At 35.2% G+C, this 16648-nt stretch overlaps 1 protein-coding gene across 5 annotated transcripts; it reads left to right on the forward strand.

The window, feature by feature from the left end:
• The first annotated feature begins 4434 nt into the window (after window positions 1-4434).
• Window positions 4435-16231, forward strand: LOC133879678 (nuclear poly(A) polymerase 3). 5 transcript variants are annotated; one of them, XM_062318367.1, is made up of 11 exons: window positions 5749-5766; window positions 9234-9442; window positions 9689-9766; window positions 11392-11499; window positions 12082-12144; window positions 12232-12393; window positions 12818-12931; window positions 13592-13654; window positions 13776-14081; window positions 14298-14462; window positions 15457-16231. In XM_062318367.1, the coding sequence occupies exons 2-11, from the start codon at window positions 9410-9412 to the stop codon at window positions 15853-15855; spliced, it is 1491 nt and encodes a 496-aa protein (XP_062174351.1). In that variant the 5' UTR covers window positions 5749-5766; window positions 9234-9409; the 3' UTR covers window positions 15856-16231. The 5 variants fall into 5 exon arrangements, with proteins under 5 accessions (XP_062174361.1, XP_062174377.1, XP_062174351.1 ...); XM_062318377.1 differs by lacking the exons at window positions 5749-5766; window positions 9234-9442 and adding an exon at window positions 4435-4964; XM_062318393.1 differs by lacking the exon at window positions 9234-9442 and having other exon boundaries at window positions 5740-5766.
• Window positions 16232-16648: the final 417 nt, after the last annotated feature.

A 16648-nucleotide genomic window follows, 5' to 3' on the forward strand; every position in this document is an offset into this window, starting at 1 on the left:
CTTTTCCAAAAAGTTGGAAAAAAAAAAATCATCTTCAATATCTGTTCCTCAGTTCTCGGTTGGCCACCAAACCTGAGTTAATTTCTAGCCCTTCAAATACCATACACAGCAGCACTAAGAACCAATCGGCAAGTCACCCCCAACATGGACTTAGTTTTCCAATGGCTACAAGCTACCTCAATGATAAGTCTTGAATTGTTTGATTCAAGAGCCCTTTATTTGCATTTGTTATACCTAGTTCGTATTGTATATATAACGTTTTGTTGTAGTTTTTGTGTTTTATCTTATTTTCAGGTCTTAGTTGAAATCTAATTCAAAACTCTTGAATTAGACCTGGAAATACATCAAGGGCATTTTGGTCACTTCCAGAGTTCGAGACTGACCTTGAGAAGATGGAAAATCGTCCAAGGCATTTCAATCGATCGACTATTTGTACAGCCAATAATTAGATCGATCAACTTTTCGATCGATCGAATTCGCCGTCTTCCAGAAAATCAGATATTTCCAGATCTTTGCATTCTTTATGCAATTCAAATCATAAGTTGGATTTTGTGGACAGAAATTGACGCCGACCAGCTCTGTTTGTGTGGCTAAGATTAGCTCTTGATGGTCTTTTGTAAATCCAATTCTCTATATATATGAGATTAGGGATTAGGTTAGAATATGCATCTTTTGGGGTTTATTCGGATTTGCTCAGGTGTATCACTTCAATTCCTTGTATTTCTAGCTTTCTTTAATGCACGTTTTCTGGGCTTAGTACCAGAGAGCTTGTCTCCTTTCTTTTTCTTCTTTGTTCTTCATGTTCTAGCTTAGGTTTTATTCTCTTTTGTAATCCGAATTTCTTTAAGTTTAATATAGTTGTTTTTATTTCATTTCTCCCTTGTTCCTTTACTGTTTTCATTCATTTCCATGCCTAGATTAGTTTAAATTCATGTCTAGCTAATTTAGTTCTTAGGGTTTGATCCAAGTCCTATCCAAAACCATATAGTGTTCTTGATGTTCTTAGGATTTTTCTTTAGATGTTTGATGATTGCTAAGGGCTAGAGAATATCAAAACTCATGCTAAAAGGTTTTGATATCAATATTCCAATCCAATTATTCATGAAAAATAGATTAACTTGTCTATGAGTTTTTCTTGAAGTCTTGAGTAAAACCAACATTATTGGAAACAAGAATGATGTCTTTTGCAATGATACTATTTGACACGATGTATGATTTCTCATTAGAGTCACCTTATAGGGTATGCTAGGGAACACCAATCATTTCACCCATTTGGTAGTCTAATTGTTTTTCAATTGTAGTTTAACTTTATGTGGAATGATTTGGTGTGAAACTAGATATCTTATCATTGTGGCCTAATTAGGGTTTTCATGTATTGTGTATACTCATTAGGATGTGTTATAGAGTAGTAAGCTAGGGAACATTAGTCACTCCACACATTTGGTAGAGTAAATGTTTTTCAATTATAGTTTAGTCTTTACGTGGAGTAGATTAATGTAAACCTAGGTGCTTTATGATTACGTCTTAACTAGAGTGTTTTCACGTCGAGGTTGTCGTAATGGTTAACGCCCATTATGCGCTCATATCAAACATGTTAGGAAGGTCCATATAGACTTTAAGCATTGCATTGGTAGAGGATTGGATAAGATCAACATCCTAAGTTTTCTTTTAAAGTTTGTTTTCATTTTTCCGCTTTCATTTTTTCCCTTACTTGTTGTAGCTTCAATTCTACAACCCTTTACTTTTATTTTTATCTTTAAGTTAAGTTAGATACGCTCTTTAAATATCCTATTATGCAAAACAACCAATAATCTCTGTGGTTCGATCACCCTTACTATAGTACAATTGATTCGTACTATTGTGAGTGGTAAACTTATAAATTTAAAATTCACGTAGCCGCTTGGCGCGCTACCACTCAATCAAATCATCCCAAACATTAAGAGGATCCAGAACATTACATCTATGCAAACAAGTATTCCAAATCCGTGAACTAAACCCACACTCAAAGAACAAGTGATCCTGGCTTTCGGTACCATGACGACAAAAAACACATGCTGTATCACCCTTGAGTCCCCAAGATCGCAGTCGATCTCCAGTAGAAAAGCTGGTTATAAATGGCTAACCAAAGGATGAAGGCTTGCTTCGGAATAGCATGTGGATGCCAAACCAACGGCCACCAACTAACAGGATCCTTCTTTCTCTGAAGATAATCCTAGGTATTTGCACTAACAAAAGTGCCAGAACGGGCAATAGTCCAAATCAATTTGTCAACTACACCAAGCCTCACTTCAGGGAGCTTGCTCTGTATCTCAACAAGGGCATCAGACCGAGCTGGCCTCCAACACCAAGCACCATCCTTTAAAACATAATTCAGTTTGACTTCTAGTTTGCTATAGGAATCATAAACAATTCTAAACTCAAATCTCTCAACTAAGGTTCCAAGAGAGTGCCAATTATCCATCCCACATGTGGATACAACCTCCATATGGCATGAAATCTTTAGATAACACAGATTCCTATTTCCCAATGAGATCCCACGATAAAGACAATCGAATCCCATAAAACCATTTCATAGAAATTCATTGATATCTTTTTTTTATAAAGCAAATAGACTTTGATTTTTAAATAATCCATATCATTGTGATTTTAATTCAGAGTTCAATGCTTACAGTTTTGACAATTGGATTCTTAGGTTGTAGTCTGGTTTTTTAAATAGATATATCTGCTAACTTATTGTCCAATTAATTGATGGTGTGTCACTCACTCACTCCTCACTAAATAAGAAAAGACCACTCCTCACGGTCGTCACCCTTCTTTTTCTTTTTCTTTTTGTAAGTATTTTTTTTTTAAAATGAAATAAAATAATAAGGTAAATTTGCTTAGTAGAATGTACAGTTGATGCATAATGTGCAAGACGAGAATCACATATCATCAATTTAATGGTCTAACATGGCATGTTATTAATTAATTGAACAATAATGTTTGGAAAATTATCATTTCCTAAACCCAAACAATCCTGTGACCAGGCCTGTGGGCCCAGTTGGCATATCCGACTCGAAAAAAAGGCCCATGAAGACCAGGTCGGTCTTCATTGCCTTGGATACTCTATACAAAATCTTATGAATATCCTTGATTATCAAAGCCGAGGATAAGCATAGTTGATACGTTTCGGGGACATCGTTGTCCCGGAAACACAAGAAGAATACACATGGAATGTTCATATACAGATGGTCTTAGGAATAGACTGCTCAAGACTACCACGAGGAAATATGGATGGAATACATTGAAATCCTTATCCTAGAATTATCACAAGGAATTATGAGAAGATTTAATTCTTAAACCTTGAAAGTTATAGAATGACTTTATCTCGGATTTTCCAGGATAGGCTCTTTATCTCATAAGATATGGGATAAGAGACCTATTTAAATTCGACTGAAGATCAATCCTACCCGAATAGAACTCCCCAAGGGACAAGACCTAATGCCACACAGTCTAGGGGTTAGAATCCTAATTGAACTATAATTATAGCACTCATAATGCATTAGACTTACATGCCTATAAATAGATTGGTACTCCAGGTATCAAAACTCTCTGATCTTTTTGGCTTTACTGTGCTCTCATATTCGTGGAGAAAGCGCATTTACCAGCCATACCGAAAACTACACCAACAAATAAATTAACGAGAATGTAATACTTATACTCATATAATTGTAAAGGCTTAGAGAAGGTAGAAAAAATATTAGATCAAGAATGCGAGTTGGAACATATGGTAAAAAAGTATTATACAACAAATACTAAGGAGTAAAGCTTGAAATCACATTTTTAAAATTTTTATTTTGCATTTCCTTCATAATGTTAATGGGGTAGTATCAATAAATCCTTAAATCTATCCTCGATTAAAAAATAAAAATAAAATCTAAAAGTTGATTAAAACAATCACATCAACATTATAAAATAATTATAAAATAAAATGTAATTTCTAACTTTCCTCAAACCATATTCATGTTTTTGTCACAAATTTCCAAAGAAGTAGACGATTCATATTTCATGGCGTCTTTAATAGTGTTAGTTGTAGTTGGGATGCACATGGGGTGTCATTATTATCCAATATCTCCATCCTTGATCACCAAGCAATCAATCTTAGTCCATTCAAAACTCTTTACGTGGGATAATCTCCACCGCCCAAGAAATATTCAAAAACAACTCTTGAAAATGACAGCCTGGTTTTTTCTGGCATTCAAACAGAAGAAGCCGACACGACAACACTAAATATTCCTTAGCGTGCAAGAAATTAATTAACCGTAAGACTTTTTTTTTTTTTTAATTTTTTCGCTTCGAATTTACGGGTGATATTAAAAATCGGCAGTCGTAGCGGCACAGAAGAAAAATCTGTTTATTTGTCTTGTTTATATCATTGTCACGTGCCCCACGTGAGATCCATCTGAACAGGAGATTACTAGTTTTACTATCCAAGTGGTTTGGTCAATCCTCGCTGGAACACGTGTAAATAGTTGCACAAAAATCCCATCAATAATGTTCCGTGTCTAGCTATTATATGCTCGACGAGCCCCGACAAAAGAAGAAAGAGACACAGATAGATCATATAGAGAGATGGGTTCGAGCTGGTACACGTCAGGTTTCCGGTGGCCGGATTTCACCTTCTCTCTGCGATCTTCAATCTACCGGTGGTGGCCGGAATTCAGTTTTTCCTACTTCACAACGGGTTGGAGCTTTGGGGGCTTCCAGTGGTTGGATTTTACTGTATTTGATGACGTGTTCTGGACCATCGTTACGGTGTTAGAGTCCGTGGCTTTGGTCGCCTTGCTTTGCTACTTCTTTATCTTCTGTGGCTGTACCCTTTGATTTGGTATCCATAACTTTTTTCTTGTAGACATGTTAGCTTGATTGGCAGGAATTTCTGACACCTTTTCAAATCGGCCGGTACGTTGGGGGCTTGAAACAGAGTAAATCTTTTAGTTAACCTCATACCATGTATACATAGATCTTTGATTATTTATATAGTTCTTTGCTATATGCCTTTATCTAGCAATACCCAATTGTCAGCCATCACAGAATCTTCTTCTTCTTCTTCTTCTTCTTTCTTTCTTTCTTTTTTTTTTTTTTTTGGTTGTTCTCTGTTTTTTGGTTTTTCTAACTTTAATGTGTCATTAGCAGTACCGAATATATATATATTTTTTTCTCCCCTAGTTTGTTGCTTTGGACAAGCGAAAGAAGTGAAAATGGTTTATGGGCTAGTGAGAGTGGAATAGGATGAAAATGTAGCAACTGAGGCAAAGGAGGGTGCACCTGTATCTGCCATAGTGAGAGGAGGAGCTATATATGGTGGCTTGTGGATGGGCCAATATTGATTATTGAGAATTCTAGTAGTATTTGATGCCTGCTTTCTGCTTTTACTTGTGCTTAATTCTCACTTCTCAGTAGCCAATTTTACTACATTGAGAAGTCTAAAGAAGGATGTTGTCATCCTGAGGAGCAGCCCACTCTGCTAATCATGCCAACATGGTCCGATTGGCTGGAAATTAAAACAATTCTTACTCTTGCTGTAAATGTGTTTTCTCTCGAACCCATCTTGGTGGGTTTTCATTCATATTTATAATCAGATTACATGAAGGTTGTTACAAGGATAAAGATAATATTTGAAATGTTGGCTGAGTTATCTTGTGCTTCAACAGAAATGTACAGTGATTGTTTAGCATTGTTGCCCACAAGTGCTCTTCTAGTGTTGGGATGATTTAGCTTTATGAGGTCAGTAGAGCACATCTTCTTTGGCTTTAGTTATTCTAATTCATGGCCTTAACTTGTTGAGTTTGAAGCTGGGTTTCTGGCAACTTTACAGGTTGGGGCCTCTTCCAAAACATGCATAAGTTTCATCGATCCTTAGAGAGTCCTTGAGAACGAGTGGCTAATTTGTATTCTTGTATATAATCACAATAGTTATAAACTAAGATCGGATAGCAGTGAAGAACTGAGTCATGGATGACTGGCTTGAAATGCAGATCATTCACATCCTTAAGTTACAATAATATTTTGGCAGGCATGACAAAATACATTTAACTATAAGTTGTGTCAATATATTATTGAGAGGAGTTGAGTTCAACACAATTGTTAAGAGTGCCCCTGAAATTTTTTTAATTACCTCACTTCAGCAACACCTTTATTTTGTTTTTCATTAGATGCTAGTTATTATATGTTTTTACATTATTGACCATGTGAATAGCCTACAAATGTGTCTTCAGTAACATGTTAATGATAGCAGGCGCCAAAGAGATCCAGAAGACTACGGGTATTGTGATAAGGATGGGACTAGATAATTAAGGATTAGTATGCTTTCAAGTGTTTAAGTTTGAGTAGGATCTATCTTTTATCTTCATATTGCTAGTGGTTATCTTTATCTTTTATTTTTAAGTTGAGTTGTTAGTGCCTTAGTGGTTATCTCTATGTTGTAGAAGGCTAATCGAGAGATTATTTTTACACTAGGAGAAGTTATCTTTAAGTTTATAATTTTCTATTTAAAGAGTACTAGTGAAAGCAATAAATCAAACATAATTAATCACAAACCTTGTATTTGAAAAGGTCTAGGTTCCCTTCAACGAATCTAAAGGGTCTAGGTTCCCTCAAAACCGAACAAATTATCCCGTTACGTGTTCGAGAATTCATTCACGTAACATATTGCCTGACAACAGCTAAAAGAGCATCTATGGACAATCACGTAAAGCAGTCTCACCATTTTTTTTTTAAATTCAGATGACCAAGCTACTTTTTGCTTCCATATTTAAATATATTCCATAATAGCACAAAAGACACCCACCACCTCAATGGATCTCCTCCTCCACTCCCGGCCACCTCTCCCTCATTGCCAGAACCACTCGGACCTCTTCCATTGGTACATTAACTACACACCCCTCTCGCTTTGCCCCTAAGACTCCGACAAGCTCACCAAGTCCCTCATTTTTTGTGGCTGCCATCCACTCCCTCGCTGCCGGTGCTTTTCCAAAACCCATCTCTTCTCTCCCCTCAGTGCCCTCACGACCCTTTCGTTCCGTCACTGCCATACCAAAACATTCTTTGGCATGAATGCACTTACAAAAGCTTCAACTGCCTTATACGTTCCAAACCAAAACTGAGAGAGGGGAAGAGGTGGAGCGTCGTGACAAGAGAAAGAGAAATTGAAGAGGAGAGGAGTAGGGGAGTTTGGGAGATTGGGGGTGTCGTGTGAAAGACAGAGAGAGGAGAGAAATTGCAAAAGAATGATTTTGTAAATAAATAATAATAATAATAAAAGACAGAGAGGAGAGATAAATGATTTTTGTTAAAATAGTGGATGCCAGGATGGGTGAGCTATTGGCACTATACCACTATGAGATATGATACATTTACAACTTCTGTACAACTCTTATACAATTCCAACAATTTTTTTTAAAATCAACCATTAGATATGTAGAATCATATGTAAGAAAATAAATCCAATGGTTAGTTTGAAAACAAGTTGTTGGAGTTGTACAAGAATTGTGTAAAGAGTTGTACAACAATCATTTCTTATACCACTATAGCTCAATGTTAGTTTAGAGAAGTCTATGGAATCTACTCTTGGTTATTTTTGGGGGATTTCCCTAAAATTAGAGAAGCATTAGGGGTTTAGAAATGTTGATGGAATCCTCATTTATCATTTTTCATTACAAAAAAAATTCAAAATTTATTTCTATTTTATATCACGTCTTATTACCATTAAAAAAAAAAAAAAAAACTCTCCCCTCAAAAATCTTTATTAAACACGCCCATTATTCTTTGGAGAATCCGTGAATGAATACTGAATAGGAAGGAAAAAAAAAAAATAAAAAAAAAAAATCCTTTAGCATGTGCTGATAAAGCCTAATTAACGTGAGAGATTGGCGAGCATTGAATAACAATTAGATGCAGGATATAATGTCTAATCTTGACTATTTGAGGCTTTTACTAAATTTGATTACAAATCTTATCCTCCTTTTATTTCAACATAAAATGATTTTTGTCGTAAAATATTTTTGACGAAATTATTTTTCAGGAAAAATGATTTTTGAAAATATTTTTCAGCGTTTGGCTTGTACAAAAAAATCACCAATGGCGAAAAATGAAATCTGGTAATGTCTAGTCGCCATCACCAGATTCCGGCCAAATTCGTCGGTATCTGGCCTAATTCGGTTGGATTCCAGTTGTATTGGCTGAAATTCGGCCAAATTGGCCAAACGTCAGCCTGAATCTAGCCTAATACGGTAGGACTCAAGCTATATGGCTAGAATCTGGTTAGATCTGATTGGTCTTCGGTTGTACTGGCCAGATCTCGGCCGGACTTCAGCTGTATGGCCGAAATTTGGCCAAATCCGACCGATTTGACCAGATTGACAAAAATGGTTGAATGTATTGTAATAGAAAAGAAGATGAACAAAAAAGTAGCAAATAGTTCAAAACATACGCTACCAGCCAGTGGTGTAAAGTCACATAAAATGGGGAAAGTACACATTTTTTTTAAACTACCATCCAATTGTCAATGTGCCCCCTAAATTACAAATTGTGTCAATGTTCCCTAATGACAAATATACCATTCATAAAATTATAAAAAATTTTAACATTATATAAAAACTAAAAAGAAAACTAAAAAATTAAAATAAAAAAAAACTAAGATATTTTTTTTTTTTTAGATTTTATTTTATATAATTTTCACTTTGGGCCACCACTTGAATTTTTATTTTTTTTTATTTCTTTTTAAATTGTTTTTTTTAATCTTTCAAAAAAAAAAAATTGTTTTTTCCAAAAATTTATTTTCTTTTTAATTTTTTTTTCGAATTTATAAAGATATATTTGTTTTATTGAAACTATTTTTTCAAAACACGGCCAATGAATGAAAGCAAAGAGGCCACCTGACCAACAAGAAGAAGCCACTTTGCACCACAAGGATCCTTACACGTGTCTCGTAATATAAAACTCCTGCCACACGCTTCTCTCTCTCTCTCTGTTACACCGTCGCAGAGACGAGGAAAAAGCACAATTTGAATTCCAAAACTCTCCCATTTCCCCCGGATTTCAATTTCTGTCTTTGCATTTCCATTCCTCTGGAAAATCTTTTCTTTTGTTTCCTAAGAAAACGAAAAAAGAAAAAGAAAACACCAGAATCGCATAATCGCATTGTTTAAGTTAATTAAACTCTAAACAGATTTTGGTATCCGGTTGTATGGCAGCGCATGCTTACCACAACCGAAACGGCGTCGTTTTTCTGCCACTTCACAAGTTGACAGGTTCTTTCCCATCCGTGAACCCCAACCTCGTCTTGGTCCCTCAACCATTTGTGCCCTTAAACCCTAGAGCTCCACAGGTCCTTGTTCCGTACAACCCATCTGTACTTCCTCTGGCCCGAATGGACGAGGAAAGGTCAATCTCTCTGCTTCAGGTTTATTTTTCTTTCTTCATTTTCTTTTGGGTGGCTTTGATGTTCTCATTGGATTGCAAATATTGAAATATTTTCTTAATGCTTTATGGGTTTATGTTATTGGGTTTCAATCTTTTTGGTAGTTCATGGTTTATGTACATTGTGTCTTTCTTGGGTGGCTTTAATTTTCTCTTTGGAGTGCAAATTTTATGAATTATTCGTTATTTTTTGGTGGGTTTATGTTAATGGAAACCATTTTTTTGGTAGTTCATGGTTAATGAAGGACTAGTGTTATCTCCGGAAGAGGAAGAGAAGAGGCGGAATGTCATTTTAAAGCTCAAACAGGTTTTCTTCGATTCAGAAATATGTTCTTTTTTGTTATGTGTGTGTATATGTATATGTAAATATAAGGGATCACTAGCATTACGTGCCATTTGCATTACGTCCCTTTTTTTAGTTTTTGGTTCTTTTATTGCTTTAGACCTATAGATGGGGTGAGAAACTCTTCCCCTCCTCAAAAGGGTGAGCTTATTTTAATTTATACGACCTGCCTCTGCATGAATATTGTCAAGAATGGGGCGATATCAGGAATTGAAAATGGTAAAAAATGCCTAGAGAGTATTCAGCACTTCTCAAAGTTTTTGCACTGTACTTTTTAGATCTTTCCTAAGAGGAGTAGGACTCACATTTAACATCTTTGTTCTGGGGTGTCAGACAAATTATTCTTTTGTTCACTTGTGGGGTATTTGCATAGAGAAATATTTGGTTTCATTATCTTGCACATCTTTTGTCCATTTCTTTTACGGAGATATGTAAATCTACCATTGAACCTATGAGACTACATGTGGGTTCCATAGATTTAATGGTAGATTTGCAAAAGAAATGTGCAAGAGAATGACACCAAACACATCTCATTTGCAAAATCTTTTGTGAGGATATTAGGTGTGTTTTGGTAACATTTGGGTAGTGGATTTTTTTTTTTTTTTTTTTTAAAATAGTAATAAAAAAATTATTGATGTGATATAAAGTAGAGAGAAGTTTTGATTTTTTTTGTATGAAAAAGTGAGAAAAATTGTTAAAATATAATTGATGTGAAATAAAAAGTGAAGAAAGTTGTTAAAAAGTTGTTGATGTGATACAAAAAAATGAAATGTTTTGGAGTTGACTTTTTTCAGGAAAAAAAATAGAGTGGTTTGCCAAACATAGCCATTGTCTTTATCTTAAGAGTACTCCCAATGGCTTATGCATTTTTATATGCAAAATAGCTAACCAAAACCTACTTTAACTAATGGGTTTCAAAAGGTACCATATATTCAATTATCTATTATTTCACTATATCATTTATATATATATATTTATAATTCTTAGATATTTTTTCAACGATAAGTCATTTTTTTAAACATGGTAGTTTTTTTTTGGATGATTATTTGCTATAAAGTCAACAAAATTTTTGTTCTCATATGATGTGGTTCGTAAGAGTGTGACCTTAAAATAACAAATATAGATTTTTTTATATAAACATACTCTAAAATACAATTTCCCAGATTTGGAGATATATTAGAATATTGCTATGGCGTAAATGAGTTTTGGTGAGAGAGAGGGAGAGAGAGAGAGAGGGAAACAAATAAAAAAAGAGATGCATCATAAATGCATTTTGCATTTGATTTGCATAATCGGATGGAGGAACTTTTTTGTGAATTGGTTAGCTATTTTAGCCTAAAGGTGAAAATGGCTAAGCCATTGGGAATGTTCTAAGGTTTGAGGTATAACATGCTAGTTATCTAGTTTGTTGGTGGAAATTATTTTTGTCTCTTTTTAAAGGGTGGCTGCTTGTGTGAGAAGGGTTATAACTTTGTCAACCACAATGATTAAAAGTTGGTCTTTTTCTTTTGTTCAGTGATCATGCACTTTGATAATTTCACATCTTGTTTGTTGAGTTAAATCTTTTGATGTCTCATACGATAATGCAGATAGTGTTGGCATGGATTAAGAAGGTTGCATGGCAACGTCAATTTCCAAGGGAGCAAATTTCTGCCACCTCTGCCACAATATTGACTTATGGATCATATGGCCTCGGAGTTAGTTCTTTCTTTCTCTCTCTTTTTTTTTTTCTTCTTCTTCTTTTTGTGTGTGTGTTTTCTTTTTTGTTTTTCAGTTTTCTAACTTGTTGTATACTTTTGCATACGCTACTAAAACATATAATATGATGAGTTTATGATAAATTATGGCAATCCTCTAATTTGGAGCTGCCTGAGTTAGCACTTCTAGAAACTTTTGCTTTTTGTTTTTTTTTTTTTTTTTGTTTTTTTGAACGTATGTAATAATCTAGTACTTTTAAAGACTGCCTTTGAAAATAAAAATTAGAAGTAAAATAAATATTTAATGTGGGAAATATGCTAGACACTTCTTGGACATGTCCTAAATTTGTGGGGATGAGCTTTGTTTTATAATCCTTTTCAAATGCAGTCTTGTGTAGTAGTTCAGGTAGATCAGAGGGTTTAAACATATAGACTCAATTCAGTCGATAATTTTCAATGTGCGAGCTCTATAGTAGTATTTTGCATTTTGGTAGAGATCAACTTTTTATGTTACCACTGAAGCTCAATATTTTTCTAAATGCTTGTTATCAACTTATATATCTACTTTTTAAATGTATTCAGGTCCATGGTTTGGAATCTGATATTGATGCTTTATGTGCTGGTCCTTCCTTTGCCACGATGGCAGTAAGTCCCTTTTTTGCCTGCTTATTATATCTTGATTTTGAGTGGCATAAGAATTACCTTAATTTTCAATGAATGTGACTAATGCAGGAGGACTTTTTTGTCGTTCTGTGCAACATGCTTAAAAGCAGACCTGAAGTATCAGAGATCCACTGTGTAAAGGATGCAAAAGTTCCTCTAATGCGGTTTAAATTCGATGGGATCTCAGTTGATCTCCCGTATGCACAACTGCAAGTATTATCTGTTCCTGAAGTGAGTGCTGAGACTATGCAACCATTGAACTTGATGCTTACCACTGCTATCTTCAGAAACATTTTATACATTTTCAGATTTCCATTTCTAACTTTTTCTTTTGAAGTATCTACTTGCACGTGCCTGTTAACATGGTGTCAGTTTTGTGTTTAATATCATTTCACCGTTTTGCCTTCAATTTTTTTGTTTTTGTTTTTGCTTTGTTTTGTTTTTTTGTTGTTGTTTTGTAATCGTCATTTTTTATTTTTGTTTTGAAGTATTTACTTGCATGTGTCTGGTAACATGGTGTCTATTTTGTGTTTAATATCATTTCACCGTTTTGCTTTCAATATTTTTTTTTGTAGTCTTCATATTATCAATTAACATTTTCTGCTTCGCTATTGATTATGTGGAAATTGTGACCTGCTGAGCTTGTTAAATGCAGAATGTGGATATACTAAATCCATTCTTTCTCTTGGAGATTGATGAAACTAGTTGGAAAAGTTTGTCCGGTGTACGTGCTAACAAACGCATTCTTCAGCTTGTTCCAAATTTGGAGGTAAAGGCTGATTTTATGTTTTCTTTTGAAAACTAATTAATTCTCCTATTACTTACCCAGCTAAATGCAAGCCTAGATTTGACATTCTATCTCTTGAGCAATTTGTAATTGTATTTTGAGGACAATTTTCAATAGAATTTATTGTCGAGGACTAAATTTGTAATACGACTGTTGGTATCTGTTGCTTGATTTTGTGCCAATGTGTCTCCATATTAATGTTGCACTGGTAGGATCAATATATTAACTTGGAAACACCATGTATTGAGGTTTTGACAATGGACTATTTCTGGGAAAATGGGAAATGTTTGGCATTGATGGATTGTATAATATGAGGGCGAGGGCAAACATGAATGCATGTGTGTGTGTGTGCTGTGTGCACATGTATGGATCCCTTCTTCTGGAGTATGCTCTTGGAAGACCTATGGGATCCAATAGAGTATTTGAGAGGCTATCGTTATTAGTATCTTTGTGAGGCTCCCTTTTTGTTATGCATATGGGTTGCTTGTTTGTGGTTGATGGGGAGTGGGGTTGCCAAGGATATCACTATATTGTGAGATATTTTTAATCTAAAACAATCTTTGCAGGAATTTTTGAGATTCTGATTTCTTCTTATGCTGTATAATTTGTTCTAAATCTCATGTATATATTGATGCATTTCAGAATTTCCAATCGATGCTGCGATGTGTTAAATTATGGGCAAAAAGGCGAGGAGTATACGGTAATGTAAGTATGTGTTGCCTGCTGGTGTTTCGTATTCATGCTTTTCTTTTGTGTTATGTGAGCTTTCTTGGGCATGGCACTTTTCAGCGAGTGATGAATCCGAGTATTTTTGTGCTGATTGCAGCTGCTTGGATTCTTGGGAGGAGTTCATCTGGCAATTCTTGCGGCATTTGTTTGTCAAAAGCATCCAAATGCCAGCTTAAATGCTCTTATTATGAACTTCTTCCAGACTTTTGCGTTTTGGCCTTGGCCTGCCCCAGTAATTCTGCAAGACGGAATGTTGCCAACAACTGGAGATGCCACTGAGACGCGGTCCCTAATGCCCATTCGGCTCCCATGTAGTCCACATGAATATTGCCATTCCAATATCACTAGAAGCACATGCTACAGGATCAGGGCAGAATTTCTCCAAGGCTATGCTATGACTAGGGTATGTTTTGTGGTCTAACTGGGACCAAAATTGTCTCTATTGCTGTTTGACCTCTTGCTAAGCCACTACTTATATTGAAGGTTTTCCCAAAATTTGGTGTGCAAGTTACTATGGTATCTCTAGTTTTGTTTGAACATTTTAGTTGAAAATTATCTTGAGGCATGACATAATGTGGGACTTTTTTTTTTTTTTTTTGTTCTCTTCCTGGTGTTGCAGGATATTTTGAAGCTGGATTTTGATTGGGGTAGCATATTTGAGCCTTTTCCATATACAAAGAAGTATACCCGATTTGTCAAAATTTATCTCTCGGCTACTAAGAAAGATGAGCTAGGAGATTGGGTAGGTTGGGTGAAATCACGTTTTCGCTGCCTTCTTGTCAAGGTATGTGGCTCATATAGGATGTTCATTGTATTCATATTTATATAGTTGATTTCATAACTTTGGCTAAAATTCTAGCGAAATTGGCCTAAAAGTCCTCGAGTTTTGCCTTTGTGATAGATAAGGACTCTGTTTTTTAGATTTTGACAATTAAAGTCCTTTGTTTTGCTCGAGTGACAAATAGGTCCCTTCATCATTGTCCTTGGTGTTATTTGTTATTTATTTATTTTTTTTTCTATTCAATATGGGAAAAGGGTTACAAGGAAGCAAAATCCAAGAGGGGGGTGAACTCCACAACAATAGACCCAAACGAAACAAAACAGTGCTTGAAATAAGTACAACAAATTAGGAAATGGGCCAAAAAATAGACCCTTTCTACTAGTTTTGTTATTTCTTTGCCTCTCCATCTCCTTCAGAAGCCAGTAAGAAACTAAGATTTATTTGGGTGCCTTCAGCTGCACCCACAATATCTACCCTGGGTCGCTACAACCGGCTTTGCTGGCAGCTTTTCACCTCACTTTCTACATTAACGAGGATTCTTCTGGGCTGTGGAAAGGACTTGCTTTGGATTGTTGTTAAGGATTGTGTTCTTTTTTGGTCTATTTGTTTAGGTTTCTGTTATTTTTGTTGTATTTCTTGTTCATCTCATCTTAAAAAAATAAAAATAAAAATGAAGTCTCTGCTCACCACAATTATTTTGGTTCAGAAGGGTCATGCTAGAAGTGGAAGTATTAGATGATCTAGCATAAAAAGCTGGACAATTTTGAATTATTGCAGTGTGTCAAATGCTGTCATCACATGGGAATCTTTGCTTTTTTTGCAAATATTTTTCGAAGTACTTCATTCTAAATCTTTTATCTAACTGAAGTATACCGGTGATATATGTATCAAAAATTAAAATTTTCTTCTATCCAGTCAGTAGCTCTAACCACCGATATGACATGCACTGATGAATGTCAACATTCTAAAATCTTTTGGTATATTTTATTTTCTGCAGCTGGAGGAGATGCAAGGTTTTTGTGACCCTAACCCTACCGAATATGTAGACATGGATGTAACAGAGCCCAATGTCGTGTTCTACTGGGGCTTAAATCCTAGCAAGAGTAGTTACACGGATGTAGAGTCTGTTGAAGAGGATTTCATGAAGAATATAAACAATGGCTATCAAGACTCTCCTGGAAGGATGAAATTATCCATTGTCCAAGCTTCTCAGGTGCCCAAGAGTGCTCTTCGCGACACCGGAAGTGGGAATGGGACGAAAGCATGTTGGAAGATTCTCGATTACAATCGACAAAGAATACCAATGTATTCACAGCATTTGCCTCATTACTTTGTTGGGTATGCGGTAGCTAGTGGAGAGCCTGATCAGTATGAGTACCCAAGTGGTGGGTGTTAGGCTTATTATGTGTACTTTTTTGTTCTGGATATCTTGTTTTGCCTTTGCGCTGATGGAAACTAGAGGTTTTCTTGGCTGCACAGTTTTCATGAGGATCAAACGAAACTGTATTTTTTTTTCTTTTTTTTTCCTGGGCAAGTCAGATCTCATGAGGATCAAAAGAAGATGAGGGAGGAATGGATAGTTGCAAGTACACTAAAAAGGAGAAATCATAGAAGCTGATCAATAGTGCTTGTAAAGTTGTAAACTCAAAAACTGTATTCGAAGTATAGTGGTATATCGATCAGCTGATGTAATTGCTTTTGGTCATATATGATTTGTTTGAAGCTGCTGAGTTCCTTGGGGTTGCGTGCCGGGGACGATATGTAGCCCTAAATATGGTGTGCTCAGACAACCAACTTGGGGTCACTGTTTGTCTGTGTGACATCAAAGTTGGATAATGTCAATAAATTTAAAATATTCATAAGCAAAATAAATATTTCAGAAATAATAAAACCAGCAAAATAAATAATATAATGCTTAAGCATGTGTAATTTTTGTGGCATAATCTTTGTTTATGTTTTTGTCTTTCCTATTCATCTTTGTGTTGTTAATTACCATAGAAACCTGAATTAATCTTGCACGTTTTGAACCAACCATCCAGAAAAATTTAAAATTAAGTTGACAAAAACAATCTTTTGTAGCTAGCTAGAATGCATCATACACATGTTGTAATAGTACCCAAATTAATATTTCATCTTCAAGTTGAAGACGATAAATATATTCATATCAGATTTGTAAGTTTTCTTTTTTA

Source organism: Alnus glutinosa, chromosome 1, assembly GCF_958979055.1.
Source record: "Alnus glutinosa chromosome 1, dhAlnGlut1.1, whole genome shotgun sequence".
Classification (NCBI taxonomy): domain Eukaryota; kingdom Viridiplantae; phylum Streptophyta; class Magnoliopsida; order Fagales; family Betulaceae; genus Alnus; species Alnus glutinosa.